Source organism: Polistes dominula, unplaced genomic scaffold (assembly GCF_049000335.1).
Source record: "Polistes dominula isolate Pdom_NZ unplaced genomic scaffold, Pdom_raw_medaka contig_31, whole genome shotgun sequence".
NCBI lineage: Eukaryota > Metazoa > Arthropoda > Insecta > Hymenoptera > Vespidae > Polistes > Polistes dominula.
This window is the reverse complement of record NW_028300925.1, coordinates 2,784,755-2,798,714: the sequence shown is the minus strand read 5'-3', so window position 1 is coordinate 2,798,714 and position 13,960 is coordinate 2,784,755. Positions and strand designations below refer to the sequence as shown.

The window sequence follows — 13,960 nt, the reverse complement described above, 5'->3', positions numbered from 1 at the left end:
AGCGATAAACCGAGAAGAACTCTCTCTCTCTCTCTTTCTTTTTCTTTTTTTACTAGTAATCCAGCCCTTTCTATTGAGGAAGTACTAATGTTGCATGCTGTTACTGTTGCTGCTGCTGCTGCTGCATACGCCCTCGATGAAAATCTCGATCGTTTGTAACCAAGAGTATTGAGCAAATGACTCCGCGAATCGTTACGCAAAAAGATCGCAGTTGAAATTTCCTTTTTCATGCGTTTCAAAACCGGTCTTGTGATTCTAGCTAAACGAGTAACGCTCAAAGATATAAAAGTTAATATATGATTGTTGTTACTACTACCGCATGAGATTTTATCTTTATCCTCCTTATATTTTACTAGATAATTAAAAGCGTTTCCGATTCTACTACTATTTCCCCTTCCTTCCTCTCTTGTCGCAATCTAATAATCGATATAGATCGATATATTTAATTGCTCTCTATTTCTCTCTCTCTCTCTCTCTCTTTTCTAGTAATTCCCTTTTCGTTAATTAATACAATGCCGATAGTTATGATAGCAATTAAGATACCATTAAATGGAATTTATTTTCTATATATTTATAAAGAACAATTTTATTGATTAGGTTTTTTCTGTTTGTTTTTCAGATCCGCCAATTATGCAAATGCAACGAAAACTTGCGAATTATCCGACATGGATCGATTGACAGTAGCTGGTTCAAATGCATTCCAAACTGCTAAGGACTTTGATTATCTCGAAAATCATTGCGTCGAGGAACCCGTGAAAATGTGTGAATTCAAAAAACTTAGCGGCCGTATTCTCAAGACCGTCGATTCAGTTTATCAAGATGTTGGTACGACTGACGAGTGTCGCGAATTATGCTTGAATTCGCCATTCCGTTGCCATTCCTATGATTATGGTGACACCGGTGATATGGTTTGCCGTCTTAGCCATCATTCCAGAGCAACCCTTTCGGATATTCAGGTAAGAACTTGTAATAAATGTTGTATATGTTTAACATATGTGTATGTGTGTATGTGTGTGAGTAAAATGAAATTTCTCTACGTCTACACTACTCTAGGAAAATTGGAATTTCTAAAAACATAGAAAACAATTCCGAGACAGAGAAACGGTTTTGCGAGTTTCCCATTTGTTTCGTTTCATCGTGTTAGACAGTAAGGTATAGTAGAGAATGGACAGTAGAGAAAGAGAAAGAGAGAGAGAGAGAAAGAGACTTTCCGTAAAACCCGATTACATCGAGTACGCGTAAAACAAATCGAGATGGTCCGACGTAGAGAACGTATTCGCGGAAAATCTAGTTTCCACCGCAGATGCTTTGTCCGTCGAGCCTTTTGCATCAGCACCAGCAGTAGTAGTAGCTTTTCTGAAGCGAAAAGAAAGGGAAAGAAACTTCGTTTCCCAAGGATGCATTCATGAACGTAGAAAATTGGAATAATCAACGAACGATGATACGTAAATCTATAAAAAATTTTATTCGTATTTCAAATAATCTGTTGAGTGAATTTTTAAATAAATATATAATTCTATCGAAAATATGTAATTTAATGATACGACGAATACGTTGTTTAAATAAATCATTTTTCATTTTTTTTATTTTTTTTTTTTTTATATTTAATTGGATTATTCGTAGCGTTTAAGTAGATGCACGTGATGATATACGTGACTATACGATTACAAATTCAAACAATTATGAATTAGCAAAATTTCATTTACGCAACTAATCGTTTACCTGGGTATAATAATCATAGAAATTTATACGAATAAACGTGACGAGTTTTAGTATGCCAGAGAAATGTGTGCATGTCATTCGATATAGCAAACATTTTATGTTTATTTTATTTCAATAAAATCTGTTCGTGAGTGTATCATTTAGTTAATGCGTATTACCGTTAAAGAATAAGTATTAATTTAAAGAAAATTATATATGTACATTTATGATTTAAGGAACCTTATTTGGACGTGGCAGAAGCATCAACGTACGAGTTGAGTTCGTGTTACAACGTAACGATCGATTGCCGTGCTGGGGATATGGTAACTAGAATCCAAACAAGCAAACTTTTTTATGGAAAGGTCTACGCAAAAGGATCACCAAATTCGTGCGTGCAAGACGTGAAGGGTGCACTCGAGTTCGAACTTCGCATGGCTTACGATGACCTAGAGTGCAACATCAGACAGCAGGGTCTTGGCCGATATTTGAACGACGTGGTGATTCAGCATCACGACACGATCGTGACGAGTTCTGACCTTGGACTAGCGGTTACTTGCCAATACGATTTGACCAATAAGACTGTCTCGAATGAAGTAGATCTAGGTGTGCACGGTGATATAACCCCAGCAATGTCGGAAGAAGTGATCGTAGATTCACCGAACGTAGCAATGAAGATCACCGATCGTAGTGGGAACGATGCTATCCCTTCTGCCGAAGTTGGCGACCCATTGGCACTCAAATTCGAAATTCTCGATCCCAACAGTCCATACGAAATTTTTGTTCGAGAACTAGTTGCCATGGACGGTGTAGACTCCAGCGAAATCGTCTTGATCGATTCCGACGGTTGTCCGACCGACCACGTTATCATGGGACCACTCTACAAATCCGCTACCTCTGGAAAGGTGAGTTACATATCCTACATATTATTACATTTGCATATTACATTTCCGACTTTTCTAATTCTTTGTGTAAACAAACCACCTATCGTAGATCAGCAGAGTTTGCTTTAATAGCCTTCCTTCGTTTACTTCAACGCAACACATTTCAACGACATAATAATACCGGTTACGAGTAAAAGATCCCTCCTTACTACTACTACTACTACTACTACTACTATTATAAAGACTAGGAGAATCTAGACGAGTAAACAAGCTTTTCTTTCTTGCACACTCTTGGCCGCCATCCACTCTCGTATCTACTTCTTTCTACATTCATTCATTTTTTTTTTTTTTTTTTTACAAAGACCAGCTTTTTCCTTCTCTGTAAACGCGATTAGTGTGCACAATATTCGTTTTAACGAGTTATCGTTTCACAAGAATGTTGACTCTTATCGTTCAGCGGATTGTCAAGGTTCTAACCACGCCTTGTATCCGATCACCAGGAGTACGTTACAATAGCCTATGTTTGGTTCTTTCCATTCTTTGGAGCTTTTATGGACAAGGTTCTCGTAAGACAAACATAAGCCTTGCATAAATAGATAGATAGATAGATAAATAAACTCGTATACCAAAGACAGCTTTTATGTACTTCACAAGAAGCCAATGTAGTATCTTAAAACAGGCTATCCCTGACACTTTGCTTAACAAGAAGAAGAAGAAAAAAAACACTAATATTATCGTAATAAAAGGCTAAAGAGAGAGCTAATAAAAAGAAACTAAAATGGACAAACCCAAGAGGGTTTATCTTTAAGATTCAGTACACGCTTACTACAAGACGATTAGAGACTATTAACGTTGATAATATTGGTACTCTTGTACTAGGGACAGGTTTAAGGAGACAAGATGGTTTATTTCAAATATGGATATTAGAATATTGAACGAAGGATTCTACGGGAGTTGACGAGGAGGTTTGGTTGGTTGGAAAGTGAGTGAGAGTGAGAGAGAGAGAGAGAGAGAGAGAGAGATATAGACAGAGTAGAAGCAGTCAGGCACGAGTCAGCCAGTCTCTCTCTCTCTCTCTCTCTCTCTCTCTCTCTCTCTCTCTTTACCTTTATGCTAATCAATCACTTCGATGGATTTTACGACGGGAAGCAATTTCCTTGTACCATAATAGGTCGCGTCGAGCGGTACGCCACTGCCATCGTCATCCAACTCGACATCTATGCTTCGACGATAACATGCCCTTGACTAGGAGGAAGCCAAGCAAAGCTTTTGCTGCTTCGTAGTAGTAGTAGTAGTAGTAGGGAACGAATTATTAGCGTCACAAATTTGTTAAGCAAAAATGTCGAAATTATTCGTACGATTCTTTGATAAAAGAATCTCGTATTCGAGAAATTAACTTGAATTATTAGACAAGTTTTTTTTTTTTTATTTTTTTCCATCCTCCTTGTTCTCAATGTAATCTCGTAGTATTATTTATTACGGATAAATTACGATAGGGGAAAAAAAAAAAAAGAAGAAATGATCGAAGTTTAAATGAGAAAAGAAATAAATCCTTGTTGGTATATCCGTTCGAACGAAAAGATTCGAATAAGTTAGAAAGAAAGAGAGAGAGAGAGAGAGAGAGAGAGAGAGAGAGAGAGAGAGAGAAAGTAAGAATAAGAAAGAAAAGAAAAGAAAAGAATTATTAACGGTTCACATCGAGTTCGATTATACTCATCGGCAAGTAGAGTCTTAATTGCACGGGAATCGTACATCGAGTAACATAATGAAAGAAACGCTAATAAAGGTCTCTCTTTCTCTCTCTCTCTCTCTCTCTCTCTCGGGGGCATATTACGAGGAAGTAAATAGTCGTTTCCTCGTGAAATTATTAGCAAACGACGTCTCTCTCGTAGATCGTACCTCGTCCCTCTCGTCGTTTCACCTGGAGGGATGCGATCTTTATCGATCAGGCTGTGGCGGCGGATGCTTTGGTTCGTCGATTTATGTACCGGGAAAGAAAACGAGCGTTGTGTGTATCGTTACGATCGTGACAGGTCGGAGATGAAAGTACGAGATGTGAGTGGAGGGTTAGGGTGAGGGTGGAGGAGAGTAGGAAAGATATAAAAAGAAATAAATAAAGAGAAATATAAAGAAAGAAGAACTTTACTAAGGGGCAGGAAGAGGAGGAGGAGGAGGAGGAAGAGGAGGAGGCCTGGTGGCTCGTTAAATCGACGTTCCGCGTCATTTGCTAGCTCGCGCGCGGCAAGATCTGCGCAATATCGCTTTATTATCAAGTAATAATAGTCGTAAGGTAGAAACGAAGAGTGAATTTATATCTGGTAACGCGAATGGTAAGAAATAAATCTGAGCAAAAGGTATATCATCGATGATGGGCAATGTTGTGTACCAACGTTCCAACCAAGGATGATGGAATGACTTAGAGTAGGGAGCTTTGAGTAGACGATTCTTCTAATGATCTATTTTCTTTTACTTGATTGGACTATTTCTCTTACTTTCTGTCTTCCTCTTTCGCGAAATACTCTTATTGCTTGGAGTTACTTGATAGAATAACATTAAATGTATTTTTGTATAATTTTATCTCGGTATTCTATGAAACTAACATTCTTTCGTGATGATCCAAAAAAAAAAAAGAAAAAAGAAAAAAAATAAGAAAAGAAATAGCTTTTTGATATTCAATGGAATTCGATGGTTTTCGAACAAAAATCTAACAAGAAACTCGTTTCTTCGCGTACATTCTTCAATGTGCTGAATCGTAATTTAAAAATAAAAAATTTCAGTAAGCAACAACGTTATTCTTCTTCATCTTTCTACCTTTCTGACAACTTTATCGAAAATTTACGAAAAAACAAAAAAAAAAAAAAACAAAAAAAAGTTGAAGAGATTATTTGCTGCAGAGAAGAAGAGCTTATCGCGTACATCCCGAGGAACGATAAAATATATTTCTAACCACAACGACATTTTGATATAGTATATTTCTACGCGACGTTGACGATCGCATTCTCGTGACGTCGTGACAAGGCCGTTTCACGCAGACTATGTCATTACGAGTAGGTAATGGACGCATGTACGAGTAAAGGTTTGACTGCCACTAAACGAGAGAGAGATCGTTTAACTCGTCAACAACGTGGAGTTTCGTTCGTTCGTTCGGTCTGACACGTTTCCTCTGCAAAACCTTTTCTTCCTTTTTTTTCTTTTTCTTCTAACCCTTTTTATTTCCTTTTTTTCTTTTTTGCTTCTTATTTTACTACTACTCCCGGTTTGTTGTTTGCAACAACGACCATCGAAAAGCCATCAGCGAGAAAAAGAGAGACTAAAAACATCAAAAAAAAAAAAAAAAAAAAAAAAAAAAAAAAAACAAAGTAAAAGGAAAGAAAGGCATCTGGTCTTTTTAAACATTCCCATCCTCTCGTCTATTTTCTTCTTCTCCTTTTTTTTTTTTTTTTTGACTGCTCGGTGAAACGCATAATAACGATCCCCTTTCGTTGTTTAAACAATACCAACTTACACCGACTATCTTGAGAAAAAGTTTTTCCTAGACGAAAAATGGTAACAAGGGCGACCAGTTTTATCTACTCCGGTCTTGTCGACGACGACGACGACAACGACAACGACGACGAACCTTTCGACGAAATTATTTCCCGGCGCCTCGCAGCTGCCGGGTATACCCCCTACCCCCACCCCCCTTCCCCCTTTCCACCGAAACGTAATCTTTTATCGAGAAGAGAGAAAGCGAGAGGTTCTCTTCAAGCTCGAGATTGAAACTCGAACAGTCAGAAAGAATAAATCTGCTTTGCACGAGAGGAGGGGGGGGGGTAAGGGGGTGAAAGGGAGAGGTGGTTCAAAATAAAACGTCAAAAAAACGCACACACACACACACAGGGTCGATCTTTCTTTCTTTCTTTCTTTCTTTCTTTCTTTCTTACTATCAAAAGAATAACATTCAATTGTAACAAACAGACAGTTTTCTTTTAAAGTGAACGAAAAAGAAAATAAAAATCGGAAAATAGAATTTGATCGATTAATCGATCGACAAATGTTATAAAACGATGATAATGTTTTATTCCGTTGAAACGTATCGATCGATGATGATAAATTTACTTTTGAAAACGACGATCTAATACGCGTATGTGTGTGTGTGTGTGTGTGTGTATATGTTAGTTTTCAAGAAAGGAAAGTAACTATAAATCAAGGATTTTCATTTTGCGACGACGCTAACATATTGCCCTCACGATATTGTACATTTTACGAGAAACTACCTCACCGATAGATTTGTACGGCTTGATTCGCGAAACAAAAGTCGCGCATATGGTTGTTGAAAACGATTTGTGGGCTTAACGCAAAAGATCATTGCGTATGTACGCGATGACTTGCAAGACGCAAAATAGTTTCTCTTGTGATTAAGTACCCACATTTCGTATTTTCTCCAGAGTTATCGTTTTTATTGATAAAAAAAAAAGAAAAAACATTTCTTACGAATAATAGGTTTCTTCTTAACGAATCGTATAAATCATTCTACTTATTTAGAAATTCTTGAGAAGCAAAAAATTGATGAAACTCTTCAATCGGTTAATAAGAATCGTATCCATCCCTTTTTTTATTATTATTTTCAATTCATTTGGGAAACTCGAACCAACATTAACAACGGAAAGTGATTGCTAATATAATGACAGAGAAAAGATTTCAATGTCAGTTAAACGAGAATCAAAGATATCCATCCCCCTACTCTTTCGTATGAAGAATGATACCCTGACCATCGTGGTGTGTTTATGAACGGACTTCTCGACTGAAACCTGTCGTCAGGTTTCTTTTTTCATAGTCGACGACGATCCTTCGCGTTCAAACCTAGCGACGTGTATCAGATGATACACGCCATGGAATGGCAGCATTTCTTTTATTAACATCCATCTCGGTGTCCCTTGATCTCTTTTTCTTCTTCATCCTCGTTGTTCTCTTTACACCCTTCAAATTCACCGACCCTTCTTCTCTTTTTTTATTTTTTTTTTTTTTATTTTTCCTCTCTTTGTTATTTTTCTCCTACTTTAACTCCTCTCTTTCTATATTTTCTCTTTCAAGCATAAAAGTCAAGCCTTTGGCTTGATCTAACTGGACAACGTGATGTCCAGTTAATGAAGATTCGTTCGTTTGTTTGTTACTTCATCATCAACAAATAACCAAAGTAAAAGAAGAAGTACGGTTAAATGAAGCTGTGTTGCTGAACACGTTGCTGAACGAAGCATATTTTAATGTCTTACTTCAACCGATAACGTACGTGCTCGGTGTGTAAATACGATGAACAACTTGGTAATGCGTTGAGAAACCAGTTTTCGAGATTACAACGATAGAAAGATTGAAGAAGGATGACGATGAATACGACATACAACAACATCAACAACAACAACAACAACAACGTTAGGTCGCGTGGCATTTAGGCTCGTGACTTTTTGTCGAGAGGGTCTTTTGACTAATCGACTAATAAAAGCAAAGAATGAGGCGTAGAATGATTCTAATAGAAATTTTTAACCTTAGGGGGAAAAGAAAGAAGGAAAAAAAAGAACCTTCAATGAAAATTCTTTCCTCCTTAGATCGGAGTAGAAATAATCGAACTCATTTTTCAATTCCAAGTCTCCCCCATTTTCAAGTAAATCTCCGAGTATTTATTTCATCAAGTTAGATCGAACGATCTTAAACGATTGAATGAATTTACCTTAAATCTATGAGCAAAATTTCTACGAAATATTTCTCTCTTCCTCTCTCTTTTTCCCTCTCTCTCGTGACGAAAACGCTTAAACATTTTATCGAGAATAAAAGAGAAGGATCATTTAGATTGAGAGGATGAAATAGAGTGTACGTACGACCTCTCGTTGGTAATCGAGAATCTAAAAACGAGATTTAGTTATAGCTTTTCTCTCTCACTCTCTCTCTCTCTCTTTCTCTCATTCATTTACTCACTCTCTCGTGTCATAATCCCGCGTAATTGCTGTTATACGGCATTACCTAATAAAGAGCAAAAAATCCTACCGGAACAGCCAGTACAAAAAGGAAGAACCAGTTTTAAACGTTAATCCCATCTCGTTTTCTTTTACTCATTTCACGTTAAGTAACCAACCAATAATTCTTCTCGTACACTGGTCACGCGCACACATACACACACACACACACACACACACACGTACATTTATTATTAAATCTATATATATGTATGTATTAACGATAAAAATATTATTTAGTATCTTTCGATTTTGTTGCAAAACAAACAAACAAAAAAGGAGGAGGAGGGGGGGATTATTCTTTTCGTTAAAAGCATCTTTTATCTCGTGGTATTATTTTTCTTTATTATTCTCGATTTTCAAGTAAACGTTCGTAAATTTGTGAGAGAGAAAAACGTAACTTATGGATAAGATTACCGGTTATATTCGCGGTTGCGAACGAAACTCCTCTCGGGTTGTGAGAAAGTAGAAGGAGAATGTGAAAGTGGGCGAGAAAGGAATGGAACGGAAGGGAAGGGGAAGAGGAAGGGGAAGGGGAAGGGGAAAGAAGGACCGCTTTCAGGAATTTCAGGATTAATGTGACAAAGCTTATTTCGGTCGGTCGGCCTTACATGAGCGCGAGCGTGCACGAATTACGAGGGAAATCCACCCCACCCCATCCCAACCCAACTTCAACCCCCAAACCCCCACAACAAAAACGGTTTCCACGACCGTAAGCACGCTCGACGATCGTTTTTCTCTTTTTTCTTTCTCCTTTCTTTCTTTCTTTCTTTCTTCTCTTATTTTTCATTCCAACGTTCGCGTTTTCGCAAACTAACACGCGAGTCACGAAAGATAAATACACACACGCACGCACAAAACGGCGTTAAACGTATCACGAAAAGTCACTAAAACGAAGAAGTACTTTTTTTTTCTTCTCTTTTATTTTTTTATTCTTATTAGTTAGTTAGTGTCTTATTGGTAGTTTTCTTGGTAAAATATAAAAATCTTTTCGTTGTATGTCGTAAAATATCATTCATCTTCTTATTCTCTTCTTGTTCCTATTTTTCGTAACATTACGATGCGTACAAATTAACGATCGAACGGCACTCATTTTACAAAGTTTTTCGTGATTCGTTAGAACTTCGTTTAAAATTCGTTCGAAGAAAGTCGACTAACATTCCTTATACGGTGATTTTCGTTTAACGATTTGTTGTAAAGAAAAGAAAAGAAAATAAAAGAAGAAGAAGAAGAAGAAAGTCTTATGCCATTCTGGGTACGGGTTGTTAAACTTTATTATTACTCATTCCTTGATCTTCTTGGCAAGTTAAAGTTTTCGTAAAGTATCGTGAAATTTCTCTTTTGAAAAATGATTAATTTTCAACGATTCCTTTTTCTAACAAACTATTACTACTCGTAAATGTTTTTATGGATATGTTTAAGAACCATCGTATTTGAATTTTCTTTTACAGATACTTCTGTCGCACTTTGACGCATTCAAATTTCCCAGCTCTGAAGTTGTACAATTTCGTGCATTGGTGACACCGTGCATGCCAAGCTGCGAACCGGTACAATGCGATCAAGAAGAAGCTACGGGAGAATTAAGATCGGTGATTTCCTTTGGTAGACGTCGTCGTCGTCGTTCTACAACGTCATCGCAAAGCCGAGAAGACTTACTGTTGGTGCAATCGATTCAAATTACGGACAAGTTTGGATTCGAAAGAGAAGGCAAATCGTCTAATGGAACATCGGCAACGCGAGACACCGTTTTCATCGAAAGTACCGAAGACATTAACGGTTCGTCTATGGGAGTTTGCATAAATCTTGGCGAAGCAATCGTTGCTGGTACGGTCTTTCTCGTGGCACAAATTGCCCTAATCGCTGTATGGACCTTCACTTGGCAACGGCGTCGACAAATGTTAAAAAATCAGGAAGCTCTATCGGTATCGGTATCCGTACCAGGTATGCACTCACCTGGTTCTGCTCGTACCGATAGTCTCTGTAAGTTGTACGATGCTGGTTACACCGGACGTCGTTTCTAAACTCGAGACATTCATTTATTTTTTTTTTGTCTTTTTCAACTTTTAAATCTCTCTTCGATCATCATCATCATCATCATCATCGTCCCTTTTCTCGCGTCTCGTCCTCCCGTAGTAAATTATATTTTATATACATATCTACACACCATGTATTACTACTACTACTACCGGCGGCGAGTAGTAACGATGATGCACGAAACAACGCGAGTCCCGATTTTTGTCACGACGAACGGACGATTTTATAACGCTTTTACTTTACCACCACCCCCCCTCCTCCCACCCCGTTTTCATCATCTTTATTAGTTTTTTCTTTACTTTATACTTTACTTTTTATTATTTTTCTTTCAACTCACAATCTTTTTCTAGCTCGTTGCTTAACACTCGTCCGTTACCTTGTACTCGGGAATCGCGTGAAATTTTACACTCGGCGCAATATGACTTTAATAAAAATATTAAGCTCGACGGCTTGGACACAGATAATAGAAAGAAAAAACAAAAAAAGAAAGATATTAATTTACAGATTGTATTAATCTGTAAAACATAATTCAATGTGAACATTGTCTGGTCCAAGTCATCGATCGAATTACTTGCGCTGTTTGTAAATCGCGTGCAACTTTTACGCTCGTGCATCTTCTCCATGTCCCCTCCCCCCTCCCCCCTCTTTAACTTAACGCTTTAGAACGATCGATCGATCGATCGATAATCGAAATAAAGAAAGAAAAAGAAAAGTAGTAGTAGAGTGAAAAATGGCTAAGGTGATAGTTCGAAAAGTAAGTTCGATCGGTCGTTTTGTGGGTTTAAAGAAAGAAGAAGAAGAAAAAGAAGCACGATAACGTAAAAAAAGAAAATATATATATAAAAGAAGAAGAAGAAGAAGAAGAAGAAGAAAAAGATATGTGAAGTATCTGTTTTTCTTCTTCATCTTTTTCTTCATCATCATCGGACAAACCGGCTTCTTCTCGTTAACCCTTCGTTCCCAAGGTGATACGCACGGGCGTGGCTAACGTAAAGGGCTCATAAGGTGATGGAGGTCGACGTGTATTTGCTACGTTGGATAGGGCACCACAACGTGGACTCTAATTAGCATTGGGAATCGAGCGTGATTATGCAGATGCTCCACCGAGTAGGATATCAACGGGTGTAACGATGGGAGGTTGTGGTTGGGTTAAGGAAAGCACGCGAGAGACGACCGGCTGCTGCTGCTGCTGCTGCTGTTGGAGATGCACGAATTGGAATGAGAGAACCGAGAACGAGGGTTAGAGGGGAGATGAGGAGAACGTGGCTGAGAAGGGATGATATGCGCGCAAAGGGGTTGGCGGAAGGTTAATTGCCTCTTGTGGTGTCTCGAGGCTAAGCTAAGCTTGCAGGGTAGAGAGCTTGATAGGGTTAGATGTACCCACAGCCGGTGAACGGAAGGGAGGTAGGTAGTTGTCCTACAGGAGATGCAGAAGGAAGACAAGGAGGAGGTGGACGTGGAGGAGGAAGAGGAGGAGGAGGAGGAGGATGATGATGGTAGCTCTGGATCACATCGGAGATAGCCATCTCCTCCACAGCCACGTAACCCCGATCTCTCCCCTTTTGACTGAACCTTAGCCACGTCCTGCATCTCCGTTCCGTGTGCCTGGCTTAATTTACATTGCAACGCGTGACCTTATCAATCTGAACCGACCAATTCTCTCTCTCTCCCTCTCTCTCATTCTCACTCTCTCTCTGTCTCTCTATCTGTCTATCTGTATGTGTCACTGTTTCTAATAAGAATAAGAGAAATAATTATTTATAAATTTAATAAATAAATATTAATAATCTCTTAGCAATATTAATTTCAAATTTAACGCGATGTCGAATTCGTAGTTTCAAACGAAGTAGCAGCAAACGTGAGGGGGAGTTAATATGAATGCCAGAGATAGAGAGAGAGAGAGAGAAGAAAACACAAAGTGGCTAAGCAATCGAAATTCAGCATAGGCGATGGTAGTTACGCTGAGTAAATTTAGATCGATTAACCTTATCGAGAAGACTTGGTCGATTCTCTCGACGTTGCTCTACTAAGTGGTAGGGAAATCGAATTAATCGAGAAAGTTGAAGATTAGAATACGCTAGTCAAGGCAAACAGACAGGGTGAATGATAATAGAAAAGGATGGGAGAAAGAGAGAAAGAGAGAGAGAGAGAGAGAGAGAGAGAGAAGTTGGTGGAAAGGGTAGAGAGATGAAAAGCGGATTGCCATAGAGGAATTTACCTTACAGTTAGCCGAACTTTGAATTGTTCTGCTGTTTGACGTTTGTCTACGGTGGAAACGAGGGAAGCGTGCTCGTGGTTTATTCCCGTACGTATGTATCTAACCAGTAGAATACGTGGATAATGACTACCTGTCCGGTACGTTCAACGTCGGGGTAACGTAGTCTTCTCTCTCCGTGTCCGTAACCCTTTTTCTTTTTCTTTTCTTTATTTCTTTCTTTCTTTCTTTACGCGTATTCCCAATGTCACGGCGCGTTTATAAAATTTCTACTTTCGTGCCGTCGGTAATGATTTCAATCACCAACCCGAGACTGGATTATATATAATTTACGAGGAAGACAGGAAGAAACGCGGGGGTGGAGTGTGTACGCGTCAGAGAGAGAAAAAAAGACAAAGAAGAAAGAGAGAGAGAGAGAGAGAGAGAGAGAAAGAGGAAAAAGGGAAAGACAAAAAGACAAGAAAGTTTAATTGGCTGTTTTTAAAATATTAAGTAAAAATCTCTTTTTCTCTCTCTCTCTCTTTCTATCTTTCTTTCTCTTTCTCTTTTTTTCCATCCCTTCGTAAAAAAGAAGAAAATTTTATACTTTTCTTTTTATGTTTGTTTGTTTTTTTTTTTTTAAACCTCCCTTTTTTTTCGTCGATGCAAAAAGCCACGATTAGTTAGTTTGATGGTTTCTTTTATTTTTCTTTCGGTTTTATTTGTTTGTTTTTTTTTTTTTTACATTCACTCTCTCTCTCTCTCTCCCTCTCTCTCTCTCTCCCTCTCTCTCTCTCTCTCTCTCTCTTTCGATACGATAGCGAATGAACTTTCCACGTGAAATTTAACTCGTTTAATTTTCCGCTCGCGAACGAGAAGGTGGTGCTCGTTTTCTTCTTACCCACGTATTTTTCCGCCAAACCCTTCTACGCTTATATTCATCTATTCGCTTTTTTGTTCTTTTTTTTATATATATATATATGTATATCTTTTAACAAGAATAACAAACAAACAAATAAAAAAAAAAAAATATATATATATATATATATATATATATATATATATAAAAATATACATACACATATATACCCCATACTCTATAGAGTATGATAAAATACCGACTGCTGGTGCCTAATGAGTTTTTATATACTTTCTTTTTTTTT

At 37.9% G+C, this 13,960-nt stretch overlaps 2 protein-coding genes across 2 annotated transcripts in view; one reads left to right on the top strand and one right to left on the bottom strand.

Moving 5' to 3' along the window:
• Positions 1-10,604, top strand: part of neo (ZP and PAN domain-containing protein neyo) — a 185,036-nt gene extending 174,432 nt beyond the window's left edge. The window contains exons 5-7 of the mRNA XM_089171092.1: positions 620-956; positions 1,938-2,603; positions 10,021-10,604. Coding sequence (XP_089027218.1) covers positions 620-956; positions 1,938-2,603; positions 10,021-10,590 — 1,573 coding nt within the window. The 3' untranslated portion in view covers positions 10,591-10,604. The remainder of the gene's footprint in view (positions 1-619; positions 957-1,937; positions 2,604-10,020) is intronic.
• Atg16 (Autophagy-related 16) overlaps positions 1-13,960 on the bottom strand; it is a 200,779-nt gene that overhangs the window by 17,533 nt on the left and 169,286 nt on the right. The window lies entirely within an intron of this gene.